The sequence below is a fragment of the Amphiura filiformis genome, chromosome 16, assembly GCF_039555335.1.
Source record: "Amphiura filiformis chromosome 16, Afil_fr2py, whole genome shotgun sequence".
NCBI lineage: Eukaryota > Metazoa > Echinodermata > Ophiuroidea > Amphilepidida > Amphiuridae > Amphiura > Amphiura filiformis.
Window position 1 is genome coordinate 51,290,519 of NC_092643.1, and position 24,133 is coordinate 51,314,651.

General features: G+C 35.7%; 1 protein-coding gene across 1 annotated transcript in view; it reads left to right on the forward strand.

Annotated features, from left to right (window-relative positions):
• LOC140172722 (uncharacterized) overlaps nt 1-24,133 on the forward strand; it is a 105,580-nt gene that overhangs the window by 81,208 nt on the left and 239 nt on the right. Inside the window, exons 12-16 of the mRNA XM_072195855.1 lie at nt 12,008-12,109; nt 15,436-15,491; nt 22,707-22,869; nt 23,308-23,438; nt 23,992-24,133. Coding sequence (XP_072051956.1) covers nt 12,008-12,109; nt 15,436-15,491; nt 22,707-22,869; nt 23,308-23,438; nt 23,992-24,133 — 594 coding nt within the window. The remainder of the gene's footprint in view (nt 1-12,007; nt 12,110-15,435; nt 15,492-22,706; nt 22,870-23,307; nt 23,439-23,991) is intronic.

Consider the following 24,133-nt stretch of genomic DNA (forward strand, 5'->3'; position numbering starts at 1 on the left):
GGTATATCGATGGGTAGGTTTTCAGTGGAGACCAATGCGCCCAATTGGGCGCATTTTGGCAAAAGTGCCCAATTATGGCAAATTTGGGTGCATTTTGGGTGCTTTTTCTTGAAAATTGGTATACTGATGGGTAGCAAAAACAGCAAAAAAGTAGGTATAGAGAAAGTCAGCATCCGAAAGTCTGCGTGGCACACCCCTGCACAAATTTTTTTTCAAGAACCCCCCGGTAAAAAAACAAGAGAATACATAAGAAATAGACATCAAAAAACTTAAAACCAAGTATGCTAGAGCTTTGGTGTTTTGATACGTATTAATGTATGTGTAATGTAATAATAATTACAGTAACTCTATTTTCAAAAATGTCTCCTAATTGGTCCCCATGGACCAGATCGTGTCACATATTTGACATATATATTTTCCACTTTTATTTTTCTAAATGTTTGCGATTTTAGATTTTTTCCAGTGATTTTACTGTAAATATTGTTAAGGCGATTTTTGAATATTTCCTGCGATGTCACTCTTTAAAAAAAAAAATTGTTGAACTTGAAGCGATTTTTGAAGATTTCCTGTGATTTTACTAACTTTGTGTTTTCACAATTTTTGGGACATTTTAAAAATTCTACAAATGTTTGGGGATGTTATTATATTATTTCCTGTGATTTTGCAATTGTTTGCAATTTTTTTAATATTTCATGCGATTTAACAACTTTTTTGGCATTTTTTTGAAAATTTCTTTATATTGTAGGCCTATAGCTATTTGGGAAGTTTTAAAATATTCCTTGGTATTTTACCATTTTTATAAATACCTCATGCGATTTTTAACCACAACTTTTTTTGTATTAAAAAAAATCTTACAATTGTTTGATTTTGGGGGCAGTTTCAATTTATATTGCCTGCTCTTTAATATTAACATGTTGTGTAAACTCAATCACTTACAAATTTACCCCATAGAAGACACACAGAACAAAACAAAATGTATTTTAGATTCTTTTTTCAGCAGCTTAAATTTTTTCACCAAAATATAAATGTTTAGTTTATAGTTCCTGAAACTTCAACTCTTTATTTTGTGATATTAAAATATCAAGTATGACTTTGTGTCCATTGCCCAACATTTAAAAAGACTATATATTTGTCTGCAAAAACAGACTTTTGCAAAAATATAAATGCTACATAAATTTAACCATAAAGTACTGGTATTCTGATAATGGCAGTCAACATGTTCAAAACACTGTGCTAGACTGTAGAAACCAGAAACACTTGCTAGAAACTATTACATAATATGGCCTTGACCTGCAGCTATAAGACTCAATGCATAGTCCATGTTCCAATATCAGTTCTGTGGTCTATCATATGCCTGATGCCTGCAGCATTTTACTAGTTTCAAAGTTTGATAAAACCAAAACATTCAGTGCAGCTTTGCATGGATACTTTCTTGAGCATTTGAATTTGAAAAATAGTCACGGAGGTTTGCTGGTTTTATTTCTCTTCATATTGGTAATTAATTGAAGTGTTAGTCTACTTGGTAACTTTGTCATTATAAACCTATAGACCTTTATCAACCAATTTAACTACATTTTATGGAGATGGTTTGGCTATATCAGATATAGGTGAAATGTCACGAACACTTGATGGACAAATTGAAGATCTGGGCTGAATATTAAAATAAATTAATTATTTTTGAATTGAGTTCTACCTAAAGCAAAAGCCTCAATCTAAGACTCAAATGTAAACCAATTGTTGAAATATGAAAAAAAAAAAAAACATTTAAAAATTCCACACAAGGGCCTATATGGTGAAATAATTTGTGGGCTTTTTTCTCAAATTACTTAAATGTAATCATTTATTTCCAGTCAAATTTAATTCAAGATCAGGTGAATACATGTAGGCCTACATAAAATGGTCACTAAAATTGACCAAATAAGTCTATTATATTTTGGGATTTTTTATTTTGAACCACATGTCATTGTCCCAAGGAAAACGATATTATTAAAGGCGTTTAAAAAATTGTACTTTTTTTTTCATGCGATTTTACATTATTTTTCATTTTTATATACTTTTCAGTGATTTAGAAATTTTGGCTAATTTTTACAATGATTTTTCCTATTATTTCACATTATATCCTGCGATTATATATTTTTTCTTGTGATGTTATATTTTTTCATGTGATTTAAATTTTTTCTTGTGATTATTTTTTGCCAATATTTATTTAGGTGCTTTTGGGCCGGGCTTTTGGGGAAAAAATCTATTATTTTAGTATGAAAGGGCAAAATTTTCATATGATGGACGGTTTTTCATCACAGCTACATACACTTTGAGTACATATCATTAAATTTATACCATTTACATACAGGACTGTTAAATTTCAAAAATAGTTTATGAGATTTTGAGTGATTTCACTGAATTTTATAATTTGTACAAGTTTTTACCAATACTTTGAAATTTTTTTACAAATTTTGTCAAAATGTGTCAACATTTTCCCCCATATGACATGTCAAATTTGTATTTGTTTACAAAACTGAGCCTATAATAAATATAAATCATGCATATCACTAAAAAAAAATTGGAATCAACTAGAATTTGGGGAATTGTTTTTTTGTGAATATCTACTGAAACATACCCAAAGTTATAAATAGCTGAAATGCAAATCTGCTGCACATCTCGGTACCCACCTTTCCACTAGGGGTCTTAATTCAGAGAGAAGGTCCAAAAAAAAGGGGGGATCATTCCATGAGACTGGGGAAAATCATACCACAAAAAAAACCCAAAAAAACGCAGGGGTCTGGCATTCGGTGAGAGATTATCAAAAATGTGTCCAAAATTCATGAAAAAAAGGAATCTTTTGGTGACAGGCACACAAAAAGGGGGTAATTGGGTGAGAATGAGTTCAGTTAAACAAATAAGGGGGTCATTTGGGTGAGAGGGAGTTGAAAAATGGGGGTCAATGTAGTCCTGCAAGCAAGACTTGTATTTTGAGGTATATGTCATGTATGTGGTGTTTCCAATTTTTTTCCTAAAATCTACAAAATTCTTTTATTATGTTTTAGCAAATTTTTGCGCAATTTCACCGTACTATAAATAGTTGGGCAAATTTACCATAATTTTAAACAGAAATAATCAAAAAATGTTGGTCACCTCATCAAATTTGGTTTATATTTTGTGTATGTTTTTTTTTTAATATCCCAGCCGCATACCCCAACCCAAATCAAAATCAAGAACTTTCCCCATCCCTTTTGTAAATACTAACTCAGGCGACTATTAGTATTTTAATTTAATTTATTCATTTTTCTTTATTGTTGTGAAGTTTATGCAGTTTCCTTATAAAAAGTCTTGGGATATCTTTTATAGAACCTATACATTTTCTCTTGCTTGAGTGTAATCTTTATTTGTCTGAACTGAGTATTTGAATGGAAACACTAGGTCATGCTCCCCATCCACAATATTTTTTCCGCAGCTAACATTTGCATGGCATACATAATGTACATTTATATTATGAGGTTAGAGATTCCACATAATGCCATTATTATTTCCTCTTACCTAACAAAATGAAACAAAATAAAGTCTGCACAAAAAGTAACACAGCTGTTACAAATACGTCTATAGCTTCAGAACCAATAACTGTTTTCAAAATATTTTAACACTGAGGAAAGGATGAATTATTTACGCGCATTTTGATGCCCCATTTGTCAAATGTCGTTCAATATCAACAACACAGTAGTGTTTTAAAGAAAAATATCTTAATTAAAAAGTTGCCGCTTAGAGCAATCAATGGTTATTATGCCAGCTCTGTAGCACGTAAAGCTCGCCATTATCTTCACGCTTACTTCAAATCAATACAAATCGAGGGGTATCAAAAGTTTTAGAAATGCCCAGAAGTGAAAGAGCTATATCAATGAAATTTTGTCAGTGCAATCACTGGTCCTTATGTACACTATGGTGCAAAATGGTCTCATAAGTATGTTTACTTTTTTTACAGGCGACGCTAGATGCTAATAAGCTGCTGCTCCAGTTACTGCGCATAAACTGCAAGATTGAGAAAATTGAGGCAAGCAGCGTTATTAAGATCCTGCATTTGAAGGGTTGCAGTGCCTAGAAAATCGATGATGAAATGAAAGTTATCTTCGGTGGTGATTGTGATATGTCACTGTTGCTTTTTATTTCATCACAGATTTTTTGGGCACTGTAACCCTTAAAATGGAACTTAATCATGCTACATGCCTCAATTTTCTCCATTTTGCTGGTTATGCGGTTACATAGGCAGGTACTGACATCTAGCGCCTATAAAAAAGTAAACATTCTTATGAGACCATTTTTTTTATCATAGTGTACATAAGGACCAGTGATTGCACTGACAAAATTTCATTGATATAGCTCTTTCACTTCTGGCGATTTCTAAAACTTTTGATACCCCTCGTAGCTGCAATTTTAAATTCTAATATTTTTCTTTCAAAACACTGCTGTATTGTTAATATTGAACAAAATAGGACAAATTGGGTATCAAAATGCGCCTTGCGTGTACATAAGCATGCAGACACGCTAAACTGAGCAACAAAATAAAAATAGGTAAAGTTCAATGGTCAAATATGACCAATTCCAGAACCCACAACAGTGCCGGGTAAACAATAAAAAAGTACAATGGAACAGTGAAATAGGCCTAAGTGAAGAAAATCACTGTTTGTGCACATTTAAGCAGACAAACCAATCAGAATTGACTAATATGTGAATGTTGCAATTTTTGCTATCTTCAGTAGATAGCAGATGCCTGTCCCAGTGCTGCAGATGCTAAAGCTTGAACAATTTTCCACAAAATGTCAAGAGTCCCAAAGATCATGGAAAATTAGTTTTTCAAGTTTTCAATATTCGTCTTGGCCCTTCAGAGCCATACCACGCGTAAAATAAAGGAATATAGCTGATGATGCAAGTCCTGTTGAAATGACAGCAGTGGCCTTTTTCAGTTCTTCGAATTGAAGAAAATAATTGAAAAAATGTACCTGCCTGAAAATTCTAAAATATTTTGTTCTCATCATAGCATAATTCATGGGTAATTAGGTGGACACTTAGAGTGAAAATGCCTTCTTTGAGTCACTTTGAAAACAATTATAAGGCTTTGTAGAAATACCAAATTGGTCAATAATATAATTAATATAAATTCTACGAATTTAGAACAAATGGCAATTTATTGTACCTCAAAATGTTAATATTGTCCACTTTATCTCATTTTCTATGACTACACCTACATCTCAGTCATTTAAGGAAATGTAGTCGAGCTGAGAAAATGGCATTTATCGAAGCCATTTTACACAGTAGGCCTAAAGGGGATTGTTTTGGGGTGAAAAAATTGGTGTCACTTTAATAAAGACCTATAGCACAGGGTGTCCCAAAAATAATTTTTTTTGTAAAGAAACCTTTATCATTAGCTTTAATAGATTGAAAAAAAAATCAATCAATCAACTTTTGAAGATATGCTGGTTTTTTAGAAATGTACCCTTTTCCCCTCTGTCCACGGAGGAGGTTTGGCTACTTCAAAGATTAAAAAAGCACACGTATCATGCATGAATATCAAACATTACTCCATGATAACTTTATAAAAAACAACTTTATTTGGGGAATGGGCTTTACCGGTGGGCTTATGGGCTATGGAATTGTAGTCAAAATGAATGTGGAGTAGCACTTCTTTTGCTATACTTGCAGTTACTTATTTTTTTGTTTATTTATGCCTTTTGTTTATTATGTTTCTTACTTTGTTGTTTATTGCTTTCTTTTTATTTACAAGTCATTTCTCTTTTTGGGATTAAAAGGTAGCACTGAAAAGGGCTGTTTGGGTTGTCTTTGGTTCTTCTGAAGTGAGTTTACTGTGCTGCTTTGCCCTTAGACTATGCCACAGTCGATTTTTGATAAATAAAAGCACATTATTAATCATGATGAAAGCATTCAGCTGAACTCGAAATTATACTGATATTTATTACATCAAATACTAGGATAAAATTTTTATGAAAAAGTTTATATAAATTTATTAGTGACAGTAAAAGTAAAGTGTAACATATCATAATGTCATAATTATATTGGCACTTCAATACTGAACAATTCTGATTTTAGAATCTACCAGTTTATTAATCGCGAAAGTCCGAGTTAAAAATCGACTATGTACTTTGAATTTTAAACGGGACTTTGAACGGGCAAAGTCCCTAACCCACACACTGTCAATCATACTTGTTTATCAATCCAATTAAACCGCAAGCAATTACAAAACGCGCTCATGCACCTATTGAGAGTTCAATGTTCCCGCCAACACAAAGGGCGGTATAGTTGTGTACCATAGTTATTTTAATAACTACATGGTACACAACTATACCGCAAGCCAGATCCATTTAAAGATGCATTACATCATGGCCAATTTTAGTAGGCCAGAAATCCGACAATCTCATCCATAGACAGCCGTGTTAAGCATGTAAACCGCAATCCAAAGTCAGTAGTCCACTTGGGAAGCAGACAGAGGGAGTATGGTGACTGAAAAGATCAGTTGTGAAAATCTATCAATTGTGCACACATCAATTAAATCAGAGTTTTAAGCTTAAATACAATATCCAGAGTATGGATTGCACATTGGGCAAGTGGACTACGGAGTAGTTTACTCTGCCTTCTACCTGGTTGCCTCCTTGACAAATACCTGTTTCAGCCCTGGTCCTCATTACATCAATTGCATTGCATACCAATACTTGTGAATGCAGCAGTAATATGGTTATGAAGATCTTGGAGTTGGAGGCTAACTGATCCTCGCTTTGGATGTTGCCCCAATGGAAGTAATCAAGCGGTGCATCTCAAGTAAGCGCTCTTTTAGCAAATTCACAGTTCATTGAATTTACAACCGTATGACAAACCAGGCAAAAATTGTGACTTTTTGCACAAGATTGGCAATTTAAAGAGAATTGGCCATTACTCATTCTAGTGACGCTAGTATATGGACAATATAAGTGTGCTTTTTCATTTAATGACACACAAAATTTGAAAAATATTGTAAGAAACACTTGAGGTTTTGACTTTTAAAACCTACATTTTGGTAAAAAAATGTGCTTGGATAGGAAGTTTTCAACAGATTTACCACATTCGCCTTGCTATTTGTTGACCTAGTGACGAAAAGTGTTTTTAGGGGGAAGGGAAGTGTTAGCTTTTGTTTGATATAAACAAATTCTGATTGGATGAAGGGAATACTTGAAGGTTTCGACAAAAACAAATCAAAAAGGCCTATTTTTCAGCTAGAAGCTCCACAGCTCTTCGATGTTATGCACTCAACCGTGCAGTGTAATCAAAGACTGCAGTGGAGACAATCACTGCTTGCTTGAGAGCTTTTGGACGAAAATGTGTGCTCAGGGTGGAAAGTGCGCATGATGGTCTATAAGAAAATTGTTTTTGTAGATAAACCTTTCCATATGTGAGGTCTGGTGATCTTGCAGACCACTCCAAAGCCAAACCTCATCTGTGTACCAAGTGAAAACCGGGTACATATCTTCGTAATTCTTTTGGTTTATTAAAGCTAACGATTAAAGGTTTGTTTACCTACCAAAATATATTTGATCATTGTGATCAACTGTTCAGAAATAGGAGGAAAAAGAGGGCGCAATGAGGGTTCTGTTTATTTTTGGGACACCCTGTACCATTATAGATCTTTCAAGTTCCAATCAGAATGATGTGAAAATATGACTCACGATTTTGTTCGAGATCGGCCGAGCGACTCAGGCTAAGCATACCATTTACATGATATGAGATACCACAGAGCCTGCCACAGAGTTTCTATTCTGCACGTTTTTACGCAGTGGCGGCGCCACGGGGGGGGGGGGGTCATGGGCCCCAGTCAGAACTGTTGCCCCCCCAGAAAAAACCCAAAATTACGAAAATTTCCACTTTTTACGGTAATTTTGCGCAAACATTGTTGATTTTGCCCCCTGAAATTCACTTTGCCCCCTAATGCCCCCGAAAAAATTTCCTGGCGCCGCCACTGTATTACGATTTGCGCATGATCAGTACCCCATATGATATTTATTTGAATTGTTTGAATAAAGATGATTTCTATTAAATTTAAATTCCCAGCACATGTGTCAAGATGAGACGGCGATGATTTTTTTATTCACTTATATTATAAAAAATATCAGCCTGAAATAAAACATCCCATTTTGTTGTTGTGATTTACCTTTAACATGTTTAAAAATCTGTTGTTGAAAAAGTTTCTCTGTGGCAATTGATATGGTTTGATTGTTAGATTGCCCCTACTTCGTAGAACAACTCCCATTCCAAGGCTATAGAATGACTTCAATGTCTTGAGACAATTAGGACGACCACCAACAAGACAGAAAGACCATGTGTTGAACAATTCAGGAATGTCTATAGGTGGCCAAAAGTCCAGTTGTTACGCATGCAGGAATGGAGAAAATGACTGGAAAGGGAGCGAGGGACCAGGCTCAGGATCAGGCAAGTGAAAGTATAAGAGATGAGCATGCTCCCCTCTTAATATTATTTAATTGCCTTGCTTGGAAACAAGAAAGTAGCAACTTCTTAAATGTGTCTGTGATTATTGTGGACATTGGTGGCAGGCCTCTTAATGATACCAATTAGTTTGCTCTTCCGCAACTATTAACATGATCAAACTTATTCATTGCATGGCAGGAGGGGCCAAGATTGGGGGAAACTTCAAACCCCTACATCATTTTATAAGCTTCTATAGGTGTAATTTTTTACCACATATCATAGGGGTTATTTTTACTCCATTTCTAGGGGAAATTTTTACTACAAAAACCAGCAAAATGTTTTAAAATATGGTCCCACATTGTTTAAAGATTTCTTTAAAGTTTTTGGACTATTTTACTCCCACTTGAAAATTAACCGCCTTTTACACGCCCGAAAAATAATGGTAATGTCACTGTTACAAGAGCATGCTATAAATCCAAAATTTATTTATTTATGCTATACTTTCTTTAAAGTTTATTTAGTATGTTTTTAGGATTAGGTCTATGGTTTAGTTCGAGTTAGGCATCAGTGTTACGGTTAGGATTATGTTTAGGATTAGGGCCGTTGCTAGGGTTAGTATATTGGTGAATGGTGATATTATTAAAAAAAGGACAGTCACAACTAAAAAGCTCTTCATTGGTTCTGAGATACTGCAAAATACTTACTGACTAGCTATTAAAATCTAATTTTCAACTACATAATGAGGTTTCGTTGTAAGATTTCACAATTTAATATAACTAGTCATCATGGTCTTGAAATATTAGGCTGTTTTTGGATTAGGCCTACATAATACATAGAATTGTCCCGAGATGACTTTCGCGACACATTACTATTTTGGCTGCATAGTATGAGATAATTTTGCGTAGGCTAATCATGTCTACATCAGCAATTTTGATGTCAATGTGGATATCTGTCTAGTTGGACATGTGCTTACGTCCCGGGGCACTCCAACTTTGGAGGTGACGCGTATGTACACACTTAAAACTACGGGGTCAAAAAATGACCCAAACGGGGTCATTTTTGACCCCAGCATAGTTATCAACTAAACACCATACCACTAACGGGGTCATTTTGACCCCATTGGTCGGGGTCATTGCAATGACTACGTATTTGGGTCAAATAGTAACCCCATTGGGGTCAAAATATTACCACATTTCGGGGTCAAATGAAATGACCACTTCAAAAGGGTTGCCTTATTGGGTTACTTAATGACCTCATTTCGGGGTCAAATGAAATGACCCATTTGAAAGGGTTGTTTTATAGGGTTACTCAATAACCACATTTAGGGGTTGTTTGGATTTTTTAGTAGGCCTATGGTCATGCTGGTCCCACCAGGACATAAGTGTGTTTCTGCACAGAGAAAGCATTACATAAACAGCAAACTGCAAAATGCATCTGTGTGTCACACTCACACACAGTCAGTCGATCGCCTATGACAGTTCACGTATTATAAGCTTACATGATATAAGCTTATAACAACTGCAGCCAAGACACCAGCCACGACAGCATGAAATTGAATGAATCTGCGTGCATAGACAAGGGTCTATGCATCCTTGCAGTCTCACTTTTCAACTAACTTTTCATATTCCATCATGCAGACAAGCACACATGACAATCCGCTGAGCTGCACAATCAGAACAAATATGGCGCTGATGTGACCACGTGAGCCGATGCACACCGTGTGTGCAAATAGTTCCGAAATGCAAGTCATTATAAAGTTGACAAATTTGGTAACTTCAAAAAAAAATTAGTTTTATTTATTAATCAACAAACATTAATTGCAGCTCATGTTTAAACTCATTTATGAATTGAGATTTTCAAAGCGGAAGATTGAAACTGATATCAATGCGCGACGGTATCGGCAAAATGACCACTAAGTTTTTGACCACGTTCGTCATGGTTAAAATGACCTCGTGAATGTGGTCAAATTAAAACAGTACAACCCCCTTACGGGGTCAAAACAACCCCAAACGTGGTCAATTCAAAATGACCACGGAAAATATAACCCCGTAGTTTTTAGTGTGTAGAGCTGTTAAGACCCCCTTTTTCAGCGTCGCTGTCACCCAAAGACCCCATATTTTTTTACAATCACATGTTTTGTCACCCGAAGACCCTTTTTCATTTGATCTGTCACCCAGAGACCCTTACAAGTTCAATTTTAACAGCAACTTTCATTTATCACTGATTTGAAGCAATGAAATTTAAAGCCATTTAGAACTAGAAATTTGATTTTCGAGGTTTTTGTGGCGCTGTTTCGCTCTCACCCAAAGATCCATTTAAAAAAGGTCATGTTCTCACCCAATGACTCCATATTTTTTACATTTTGCTTTCACCGAATGCCCAAAATCATGCTCTCACCCATTGACCCCATATTTTTTACATTTTGCTCTCACCGAATGCCCCTTAGTGCGAAAGTGCCAGCCCTACACCTATATCCATTTCATATTGAAGTGTCCCCCCCTCCCCACCGAGCTCACGTCATGTTAAATTTGGTTGGAATTCCAAATCTTACATACATTTTAATGGACATTTGCATGAAGATGGTTTGATTAGGAAATGGCTCATAGTTCTGTATCCACAGATCCTGATTTCTAGGATCTGTGCTGTATCTCAGCAGCAAGGCAACATAACTCATTATTGAAAGCCTACAATGTTCTTAGCACATTGGTTTTAACATAAGAAGTTTTGATGGTGGTAAATCAGAGAAGAACAAAATTGTGTACTTTTTGAACCAAACTTTTCCACCCTATATGATATGTGCAAGAATAGTTTCTTGGGAATTCCCACTCCTGAAAAGGTCTTTTTCTCGGAATTCTAGAGAATCCCCTTTTCGAATGTCCACTCCTAAAAAAGAAACAAGGGTCTTTTTCTTGTGAATTCATGTGTCTTCTTTTTAGTTCTTTATGATTTTAAGAATAATTACGGGGGGTAATTCCCACTCCTAAAAAGGGACATTTTCTTGGGAATTCCCATGTCCTCTTTAGGGTTTTTAAAATAATAAAACAATGGCCGATGTGGTGAAATTTTCACTCCTAAAAAGGTGTCCTTTTCTTGGGAATTCCCATGTCTTCTTTAGGGTTTCCAGAATAATGAAAACCCTTTGGGAGGAAAATTTGCACTCTAAAATGGGGAAAATGGGACTAAAGAAGACATGTAAATTTTTACCATAAATTTTTGGGAATTCCCAAACCAAAATTTTATCGAAAACAAATGGGAATTCCCATTTTGAAAATAAAAATGCTTAAAAAATGGGAATTCCCAGTGTCCCTAAAGAAGACAGGCAAATTTTTGCCAAAAATTTTGGGAATTCCCAAGCCTAAAAAGTCATCTTTTTCTTGGGAATTCCCATGTCTTCTTTAGGGTTGTGAGCATAAAGGCCATTTTTTTTGGGAATTCCCAGAGCAAAATTTGGTGAAAATTTTTGGGAATCCCATGTCTTCTTTAGGGGGTGTGCCTTTAATTTCTGGAATAGCCCATTAATGTAACAAAGCTTTCTTTTGTTGTATTATAGAGTCAAGATGAAGCATTGGTGGAACAGGATGAGTCAAATAAGAAGGAAAGAAGTGGGTCTGATCATGACTTGCAAGAAACTACAATGAAAGTTAATGAAATGGTAAGTCACACTGCAATGAATTGCAAAGTTGTGCTAAGGTAGGAAACTCGGTTCCGGGGACACTTAACACAATGGACCATATGGGTATGCTCCCCCGGAAAGACCCCCCTTTTGGATTTCGCAGCTCTGAAAGACCCCCTATATTTGACCAAAATAGAGCTCCGAAAGACCCTTGATTTTGAATATTTCAGCTCTAAAAGACCCCAAAATTGCTCATTCCTCATATTTCTGGGTTTTTTCTAGGTGATTTTCAACCAAAAAGCCAAGAAAGACCCTTGCTTTTGACTGTTCGCAGCTCCAAAAGTCCCCATTTTACTTGTTCGCAGCCCGGTTTGCAGCTCCAAAAGACCCCCTTTAACCGGTACGCTGTCAGCTCCCAAAAACCCACCACCTCTAAATTTTTGGGGAACGTACCCACCAAAAATGTCCCCCCTCCCCGGGTTTTCACCTGTTGGCAAGAAAAATTTATAAAAGATATTCACCCTCTAAGTGCACATCTTGCACTTTTTTGAGTAAACTTCATATCCCAATGCTTGAAACCACAAAATATATGATTTGCATTAATTTATAACAAATATCAATTAGTTTAACCTTAATTTTAGGTCTAATAATTATTTCTATCAAAATTTCCGATTCTGAGTGTTATGATGACAAAACTTTGTGGGGATTGGGTGACCAGAGGGTCTCGACCTGATTAGATTTTTTGCGCAAAATATGATAATTAAAAGGGCATTTCGTGATCCACAGCCTCATCCCCCCACTTTTCTCAAAAAAAGTTGAGATTTTTATACCACTGGAAACCTCTGGTTACATAATGTTTATGTACCAAAAATTTCTTGCAGATTAATTTGTTTAGCAAAAATATCAACTGAAATTTTGGGAATAAACTTTTTTCGTGGATATCTACTGAAAAATGTCATAAAAAGAGGATGATAGGATCACGAAATCCTCCTTTAAGTACCTAATTTGCATAATTTAAGTGTATCAAGCGAAATAACTGGAGATCCGTATAGGGTAGAGTGACGTAACATGGTGGGGAATAGCGGCCAGAGGTTCTGGTTCACCATATGCCTACCTTCAAAATGAAGTTGAGTGAATATTGGCTAGGGGTATCACCCCCAAATTTTTGTTTTGTTTTTTTACTCTCTTTATGATGAAAAAATCATTTGTGAAAAAAATCCCCCCAAAATTATATTTATTGCTGGTCGGCGCCAACATGCATAGCTATAACCCTGGATATTAACCGTGAACAGATAGGCTGGTTATTTAAGCTGGATGAGATTAAACAAACGGCTCATATAATATAGGCATAAAGAGGTTGGATTTTCATTATCAAGTAATTGAAGCCATAATATGACAAAAGTTAACTGTATTGTTATGATGAATTCAAAACACAAAACCTGTAATAAATATTGTAAATCAAAAAAGCCTACCATGCCTCAGTAAAGAGATTGGATTTTCATTATCAAGTAATCAAAGCCATAGTATGACAAAAGTTTACTGTATTGTTATGATGAATTAGAAACACAAAACCTGCAATTAAAATTGTAGATCAAAAAAGCCTACGATGCCTAGAAAGGTGAGAAGTTCATTCACTTAATGCTCTGCATGCTAGCCATGCGCTTCAACGGTAAAAGTTGAAGTTTTGAAATATTTTCTCAAAATATCAAGAGCTATCTTAAGAACCACTGAACCAATACTAGGCTTGTTTGTACTCATTTAAATGCATTTTTCATGCTGTTTCCAAATATGGTCATTAAAATTTACATTTCTAAAATTTCTGAATTAAAAAAAAAAATTTGAAACATATCGTCTGCAGTCGACACCCGCGTGAAGAGAGTTAAATTACTTCCCTTTAAATTTGTACTCCATTTGTGTTCAGTATTCTTCTCCTCTTCCTTTTCTGGAGTTTCCCTTTCTTTTTCCTCTTCATGCTTCACTTTCTTATGATTTTATTCATGTTCTTTTCTTTCATCAGTTTTTTTACTTCTAACATCCCTTTCTCCTTTTAGTCCTATCGATTTCCCTTTTCACTCTTTCTTTTTCTTTCTAACTTCATCTACCCCTTCCATGCCTGGTCACCTTTCCTTCCCCTTTCTTTCACTCCTTCCATTACTTGAATATTTGCTTCCCCCTATGCTAAATAGTTTTGTTTTCACTCAAGTTGTCTGCTCCAATGAGCTATTCCATTTAAAATCCACACTACCCCTGTGGAAGATATAGCTAAAGTCTTCCACAGTGGGAGTATGAGTTTTGAATACAATAGACAATTTGGTAACTTCCATTTGAAATACTCACTCCAGTTGTGGAAGATATAGGTAAAACCATAATACAGAGGGAGTATGGGTTTCAAAATGATTAACACTGACCAATTATATTTGAAAAACATACTCCTCCTGTGGAAGATATTTCCAAAATCTTCCACAGGGCTAGTATGGATTTTAAATGGAACAGCCTAATGTGTCAATGCACCATAAGATCTCACACCACGAAAATCAGAGTCCCATAGAGATATGTGCTAAATTTGCCTTAAGAAAACATCATTTTTTCTTCACAGGAACAACGCAATTTTAGCGACAGCTATGATGGTTGAAATCAGCCCTTGCCTGATCCCTCTGGCTGGGAAAAAATATAGGTTGACCGTCATTATTTTTTACGACTGGCCCTCAAAATCATGCCAGTCTTCTGTAAAGAAAAGGCTGCTTAAAATCATTAAAAATTATACAAGCTCTCCCATCTGTGGTACACTTGCTGTATTTAACATTACTAATCATGACCAATCCAAATTTTGCCAAAATTATGCAAATTTCTGCTCATTTTAATGCTTAATTTAGCTGTCCATGGGTTTTCTGAGAATTGAAATTAAGGCGCACAGCCATATAATTCTATTTGGTGGTGTGAAATCATAAGCATGTTTTTAGACAGATACTGGCACATTATTACAAGTGATCTTTATTATCATTATTGTTATTATTTTTATTATTATTGATTCAAAATGGGGGTCTTGCAGAATTGTTCTGGAGTAAAACCTTTAACCATCCAACACAAATAGGCTGTACTGTCGACAGTTTCACTTATTGAGATATTGAACAGGCAAATTATCTCCTTAAAATGAGCTTTACAATGATATATTGCATGTTCCGACTTATTTTTAAAAGTATTGGGGGGACTTATAAGTTGTGGACGCTATAGTACTGTAATACATAAACCCAAGACCATGTATTAGTAATGCATTTAGCAATTCTTGCAAGTATACTCAGTATGTTTGTCAAATTAATAAAAGCATGAATTCAATGTGTTTGTTTTTTGTTTGTTTGTTCATTTAGAAGGGACTTACCAGGAGTGGTAGTGACAGAAGGAAGAGAACTATTGAGGAAAGAAGGTATGTAATAAAGTCGTCTATTTACTAGTATATATCCTGACCTTTTTTAACACAGGTCAAATAAAGTATTTTAAAGACATTGTAAACATGGAAAGTGAGCATTATACTTTTGTTGTTGTTGTTGTTGTTGTTGTTGTTGTTGTTGGTTTCTTTCTTTGCTTGTGTTCAGTTACATGTTATTCGAGGAAACTTTAAACTAAAAAAGTACAAAGAAAAAAGAGGACCAAAATGTGATGTTACTTACTTATCTGGTTATTGGTGTTTAAGAACAAGCTGAAACTGGTTTGAAATTTGTTATTGATTAATGTAATGAATTTATATAGATTTGAATAAAAAATATCAATTATATTGTCCACTTCTCGGCAGTCCTGCTAGCTTACTATCACGTCCAAGGTATGTATATAATAGGAGAAATTTCAGATTGTGTGTGTATGCATAGCATGTGAGTGTGATGTTAAGTTTGCAGTACATTTGTGTGACCAATAAAAGTTGAAGAATTCATGCAAACCGGCACTGCTTCCATGCTTGATTACAGCATATAGGATTTATTATTGTCATAATTTGTTAGTGGCATAAGTAAACATTTGTGGTGACATAATTGGACCTGTTTGAGCCAACGTGAAATTCAGATTTACTTAAAATTTGTTAAAAAGCTGAATAATTCAAGTTCAAGTTCAGGTATTAAGTAAGGATGATTGGTCATAGGTAAATAAACTGGATTGTACATTTTGGCATAAGATGGTAAAATTTCTGAAATATTTTTTTAATTTTATTGGGAACAGCAAGTAAGTTTGTTTATGTATGCCACTTGTTCATACATGTCAAAGCACATACAGTATTGCATTAATTGCACCATTACTACAACTTGTAGTACAAGCATGGCTTCCAGTAATCTCCTCCGCAGCCAGTTTAGTTATGCTCCCTCCACACAAACAGTCTGCCAATGGCCACTTATAACACCGTTTCTGATTGGCTATGCGTATGTACACATAGAGCTGGCGAGCGATGCAATCTCGCAAGTGCTTACTTCCGGGTCAAAATTGCTCATGAATATGAAGTAGCCGTTTAGCCTGTCGACCAATTGAAAGCTTTGTTTGAAGTCAAGCTGGATGATGTCGTCAGAAAACCGTTAGCCAATCAAAAAGGACCTGTTCGTTATCATTGGCAGACTGTTTGTGTGGAGGGAGCGTAACCAAACTGGCTATGCTAAATCAGAAACGTAAGGTAAGTCACTGGGAGGACTAGCTTGGTTTAGGGGGTGGGGTACCATCCATTCTTCAGCAATTTTCACTGGGAGTTAAAAAATCACTTATATTGGGGGGCATTTTGCTATGATGCTGCATGACTGCCAAATATTAATTTAAAGCCATCAATTGAAAAAACAGATGTGAAATAAGAGTGTAACTGGCCAGTTATGATGTAGTCCTACTAATGTAGCCTAGGGATTTAATATTGGGTGACCAAGGTGGTAAATAGGACCCTAATTGAAAGACTAGCCATATGCTTTAAGGGTGAAATTTAAACCTACTGATGTTACTCTTACAATTTTCCGGGGAAACAAGAAATAGCAATCTGTGGCTTTTTAAGGCCATTTTTGTTTGACAAAATGCACTACAAAGCACCTGTTTTTACTGCATGATCTCTCATTTTAAATATTTACATTGTAAAGTGTACAGTACAGTGGGTTTACAAGTCCATTTCATGTGTATTGTCTTGTCCTTTTGTATTTTTAATAATGATGCATTTTGCTCTCCTGTAACCCTTGTTTTAATCAACACACACAAGTAGACTGTCTCGATATAGACCAATGGCTATGTCCCTGCACAGGTAATACCAAGTTTATGATGCAATGGCTGTGCTTTTTTTCTGTGAAAGATAGCAATGGTATAAATCAGTACAGTGTTAATTTAGTTCACACAACTTCTGTGAAAAGTATTGTGGTTTCTATTTGTGACTCTTTTTAAAGCCTTTTCTTCATGCAAACATTTTTAGCATATTCTTCTTCAAAGATGTGTTTCTATAGAACCTGGAAATGTAAATGAAAGAAATTTGTCAAATTAAAAGAGACCTAATGCTGTGAACAACTTTTGCTGAAGACTTTATTATAAAGACAGAGATTGTCACTCATAGATCTGTACTAGTAGTCTATTCTCATATTTTCTTTCATATTGTATATACTTGTATGCAGGATACTAGCTCAAAACTTACATCATTTTAAATTTTGACTGAATTTTTGTTTGTTTCATAATCGTAAATTAGTTACAAATTGTGTTAAATTTGGCCTCGGGTTTAAAAATTGGTCTAATTGTTTTGGAAAATAGGTCAAAATATAGGCCCACTTTCAAATTCTTGGTCCCTACCCAAACCAAACATCCATACCCCCAGGGTTATTATATGTGCATGTTACTGTTGATCTTGTTAATCTGTTGTTGTGCCTTCTTTACAAAATGTTTCAACATCACAAAATAAGCAAGGGCAAATAAACAGGAATGATGCCAAGATGTCTTAGAACATGAACTGAACTAAAAGATTCAGATCTGTTTGAAAGTTTTTGTGTTAATAACTTCCTATTATAGGTGGTGCTCTACTCATAAATCCATGCTGTAAGCTAGAACTAATATGAATACTTATTTTCCACAGACACAATTTCATTTTAATAAATATCAATTTATATCAGTTGAAAAAGAAAATACTAGCCTTCTAGTGATTATACATAGAGTTCATTGTGTGTTTGATATGTATAGTATTATGTTTTTATTTAAGGACTCCTGCTAATGATCTATATTAAGTTTATGCATGCAGCTTATATCCATTTGATTTTAATTTATTTTGTCTAATTTCAGTTTCATTTTGTTGTTGATTTTGCCAATCCTTTATTATTTTGATAATTTCCTATAATTTCAGCATTTCCCTCTTTTTGTTGTTTTCCTGCTATTATGTTGATATCCCTGCCCTTACTGTGGTCAGGAGCTCGCTCCAGAGGTTTGTACATGTTTGATTTTTTGGCATGATTTTTTATGGCACATGCACACAACTATCACACTCATTAGAAGTAGTTACCATGGTAACAGATGCCTGCAGTTCATAAACTGCTCAAATAAAGAAAGTCCATGATCATGTAACCTGTCCTAAGCCAAAACCTGATCTTGTTATAACAATTTAATAGATAAGGTCATGTGCAGAATCTTGTTAGCTCCAATTTGGTTATAAATTTGCTACCAAACACTCTAAATTCAGAGTGATTGATACCAGTATATGAAATTTGGTGCATTTTCAAAAGTTGCAAATTAAAAACGGACCAAGCGGACCTGTACAGGTGAATGCAGAGCGCGACCATTGACAAAGCCCGAAATAACCGCTAGGTCATATCGATCGCATCGTGCCCTAGTATTCATCAGTAAAGCACTGTAGCAATCCATGCGTTTTAAATTAACAATTGAATAAAGCGCGCACTTGGGATAGTTGACAGGGGCCCATCGTGGGCAAGCAAGCTTGACCACATTGCCACGCTAAGCAATTTCGACTGCGTGCATAGTTTTGATTTGCAACTTTTGAAAATGCACCAAATGCCATAAACTGGTGTCAATCTTTGTCACTTTTGAGTGTTTGGTAGCAAATTTGGTATCAAATTGGAGCTAACAAGATTCTGCACACGGCGAAATCAATCAAATTGTCACAACAAGATCAAGTTTTGGTGTAGGACAGGTTACATGACTGCGGACTTTCTTTATTTGAGCAGTTTAATTAACTTTTTTTTTTAAATATGAGTTTAAATTGACAAAATATGCATGCTGTTTTAATTGAATAACATTGTAGTGTACATGTAGTATAGTAGTAATATTTGTAAGACATGTTGGTAAGCATACTGTATTAACCAATGCTATCCTTGAAGGTCACTGTCACATCAGGGTGAAAATGGTATACATATTTTCACAGACAAACGTGGGCCCTATGTATTTAACGCCAGTCGCCCCAGACCTTGGTGTTTGAGGCGAGCAAGCGATCGCTCGCCACCACTTGCCCAATTTCTAGCGAAGCGATTTTCCACTCGCCATAGACACTAATTTGCTGCAGCTTAATCACCCAAAATGGAACTACATGTAACTTTCAGCACTTTCAATGTATTCAATTTATCATAATAACTTTGCCTTAATTTTTGAAAACAGGAGGGTGTCAGCAGCCCGGTCAGCAGCGTTTTATATTGGTATTAATTGTCTTTTAGAGCTAGATGTGACCACTACATAGAGAGTGATACAGCTCTTTCATGCACTCGCCTAGCATCATGCTATAATTTGGTTCACCTCTAGTTTGGTAGTGACGTATGTGCGTATTTTGTTGGCCTAAACAGTGATTCGCGCACGTCAAGTTAATCATGCAAAGTGTATACTCACGCGTACAAGAGCGATTTGTCGGCACGCTTGCCGCGCAATCGCGAAAAAGCGTTGACGTCACTACCGAACTTGAAGTGAACCAAATTATAGCGAGTGATTGGCCACTCGCCTTTAAAATCTAGACGGCAAGGCCTGAGGCCTAAGAAAATTGTTTAATTGGCATAACATCAAAAAAATTAGGGTAGGTAGGTCAGGATTTTTTTTTTTAAACTTCTAAAAGCTGTAAGGGAAGTACCATTAGACTTCAAGGTGGGGGTTAGGAAGTTTTGAAGAAAAAAAACTTCCCCACTACAAGAGCCAAAGAAAAATTTCCCCACCAACACTAAAAAAAAAAATTTCCAAGTATTTTTTTTATTTGCAAAAAAAACAAAACAAAAAAAAAGGTCTAGGGTCGGGCCTTGCATGATAATCCATTAATATTGCATGGTAGTTTCCCATAACACTATGAATGTGAGATATTAAGGGTGAATCCATCCCCTAAATTCGCAAAAAAAATTATGCAAAATCAGCCTATTTGTGACCATCCACCACGAAGTGTTAATAAAGTCGGCTCTAGATCATATTCTGTTTATTGCAGATCTTGAAAGAATGCACTTTCAGCTTTGCAATGACACCTCAACCAGCTTCATCGGACATCTAGAAGTAAAGTTATGGTTCATCAAAGGTCAAATTCCTAATATATTTTACATAGAAATCCAATGCTGTTTTGATTTTATCTCAAAATGGAAAATGCCGACTTTTACGACCAGTTTGTGGTGGATGGGCACATTTCAGGCAATTTGAACCTCTGAATTTGAAGTACTTATTCATGTGTGTTTAAATTGTGACACAATCTGGTCCATGGATTAGTAATAATTAGTAATTTTTGGCCCTACGGCTGATATGACATGATTTTAGCACAATAAAACCAAAAATTCTCCAAAACGCAAAATTCTGGGTCAGTCGGGCCCGTAGAACAGGGTTTTTTGTTGTTGCTGTACAGTTGAATAACTTGAGGTGGTTTCAGTATTAATTACGATCAACTTTTACAATCTTTTAATAAACAGAACCACTAAATAGTGTGATATGTAGTGTAGGTTTTTTTTGGTTCATTTTTTACGATAAAACAGAAGAAATCTTGCTTCTGTTTCTTAAACTACTTTCATATTTGTTAAATCTTCAGTACTATGTGATTTGAATAACACATTAATCATTCTGTGTGAAATTTGGTTGAAAATCAGTGTATTTTTTTCTCCTCTACTTTTCTGATTTAGAGTTTTGACAATGGCTAAGACAAAAATAATAAGACTTGAACTGACTAACCATTTTGACTAACCACTTACCGTATTTCGTCGAAGAGTCGCCCCCCCCCCTCAAATAAACGCCCCCACCACTTTTTTCCACCAAGCTGTGTCAAAACTTCCGATATTTCCATGCTATCTTGTGTAGTAAGCTTACCAAGTTGCTCACATGGTCGCGATAGCAGCAATAAATGGCGAAAATCTGCATCCGAACCCGAAGTGAACCAAAAGTCAGTGTCAAAAGGTCATAGTTCGTCATTTTAGCGTGACTTTTAAGCTTACCTAATGATTTTAACGGGAATTTTCGTGCTAAAAATGACCTCTAATAAACGCCCCCCCCTTGGGAAAATGTAACGCCCCCGGGGGCGTTTATTCGACGAAATACGGTATTTCGTTTTGATTAATGCCAACTCAACCAGATTGGGTTTGGGTTCCAGTACAACATATCGTAATAGATGTGTTTAGTAGCAGCAGTGGCGGTGCCGGGGGGGGGGGGGCGTGGGGGCAAATGCCCCGGTCAGGACTCTTGCCCCACCTGTTTCCCAGTAAAACTCAAAATTGCAAAAATTTTCACTTTTTGCAGCAATTTTGCACAAAATTGGTTGCTTTTGCCCCACCCCTGAAATTCATTTTGAGTTCAATAAACAAAAACCTCACAACCAATTATCCACTGGCGATGGTGCATTTGATGAGCGTATATTGGCTTGGTATGAATGTTCTCACGATTGTGTACAAAATTGCTGCTGTACACAACGGTATACAAATTACAATGGTAATGGTAAGAATATTTTCATGAGGTGAAATATGGACTGTTAGTTGAATGGAACAGTACATATTTCACCGAATGAAAATATTATTTCCATTGAATGAATAAAAATATTCATTATTTGTTTTATATAACTCGTATATAAATTCCTTTTCTTCCACTTAATATTATAAATCACCAGGAAATCAAAATAAAATAAAATATATTTATCTTAGAAGCAACACCCAAACCTATAATTGGTGAGTCGAGGTGGTATGCCTTGCGTATGTCAGCGTTACCATGGTAGCTACGCATGGGTGCAATGGAAAATGGACTATTGCACTCGCATAGAGTGCAATAGTCTTTTCCTAAAAATAGCAAAAATATTCAATAGTAATTGACCAATCAAATGACAAGAATCTTTGTATGAGTTTTTTAATAGCGATAGCGTGTTCGATGAGTGTATGGCTTGGTATACATGTTCGCACAGTACAGCGTTGCTCTTACTTAACACAGCATATTGAATAGTGTCCAGCGTGTGGTCGAATATGCATTCTTATCACCAGAAATTGATTGGTTTAATATTTTTTGATGCGTTCGCATGATCAGTGGATTTCGTAAAAGTACTTCTGTAATGGTCTGTACACTCGACCTTTAGAACCAAAGGATATTCTTGTCAGGCAAATCATTGCTTGCTTCTTTTAGAATTTTTACATTCTACTGTGTATTTTGAATGTTAGATATTTAAAGATATAATACAGGTGTTGTTAATGTTACTAATCTCTGGTTGATCCTATAGGTCCAGGACTCTTGCAGAAGGGCACATGTACAACCGACCTATCCCCAAGCATTACAGCTATTATGCTAATAGTAGTCATGGCAACCTGAGCAAGAAACAGAATTGTATAGCATCATCACTACTGGAACAAACCAGGTATATGGATAAAGACCTGAATAAATTGGTAAGTTTGCTTTTTATATACTTATAACCGTAGTATATCCATGGAGGGGATTCATGTGTCTCCTTCCCAAAATCTGCAAGTCACATATAATCAGCTTGTTTGGGGGTACTATACTTTGATCAGCTCAAAATAGGTAGAGATTGCGAGGCTTTTGTATATCCATGTGCCAAAGGACTTGACATGCTCGTCTATGTGTATAAATAATAAGCGTGCGTCACATTTTGTAGACACTGCTCTTGTTGCCTATGTGTTGCGTTTAGCTGCGCAAACCCCAGCACCCCAATGGAAACCCTAAACTGTAATCCTAATAATTTTTCAATAGTGAGCAAGATTCTTGGTTTTTAAATTTTTATAGTGATATAGATTCTTGGTTATGACAAAATAAGTTTTCAGATTGTGTGATATATTTCTTTGTATTTTATGTTTTTCTCTGTACAGTTCAGCGTGTGTGAAAGCAAGCAAAGCATGTGCGTTAAGTCTGTTATCAGTCGTAGTCCTTTACATGATATGAACTCACCACCTCAAGACGTGATTGCATTACTAAATGCAATCAAAGCACTGGAAAAACAGTAAGTAAAATCAATTGGTTTATAGGTTAATAAATGTGTATCACTTGTTGAGAGTGAAATCATCCTGAGGAAGTCACACGTCAGAGCGCAACGCCCCGTGTTTACTTGAATTCAACTCCTAGCGATTACGTATGATGTAAATATCATTGGCCAAGTATGAAATCAGCACAAGTTACCAGTGCTAGAAATAAAATAGACCCTTGAGCCAAAAGTCTGTGAAAATTGCTGCAGGCCCTCACATACGCTAATTACCCTGCAGGCCCGCAGAGCTCGTGAAATTTTATTACCAAAGTCAATGAGATGACCTCATTGCAGATTTCAACAACAATCACTGAGTCTGAAACCATATAAAGTGGTAGAATGTGAACCAATGTAATTTCAAAATTATACACTATGAATTTGAGCCCATGAAAATTGATGAGGACCCAGTCAGGTGTGACCACATTCTTTAGACCACATTTAATGTATTTCTAAGGGTGAATTCAAGTTACACATTTCTAGATCCATTGACAGTACAACATCAATTATTATTTTGATATTCTTTTTCTATCAGGTCCTCAGGATGTACTCAGTTGCCAAATTGGCTCCAATACCTTGATCTTGACTCCATGTCTAACATACTATGTCAAATGCTGCTGCAAACCATCGGATGCCTTGGTGATACCAGGTGGGAATTGAGACGTATGGGGCATCAG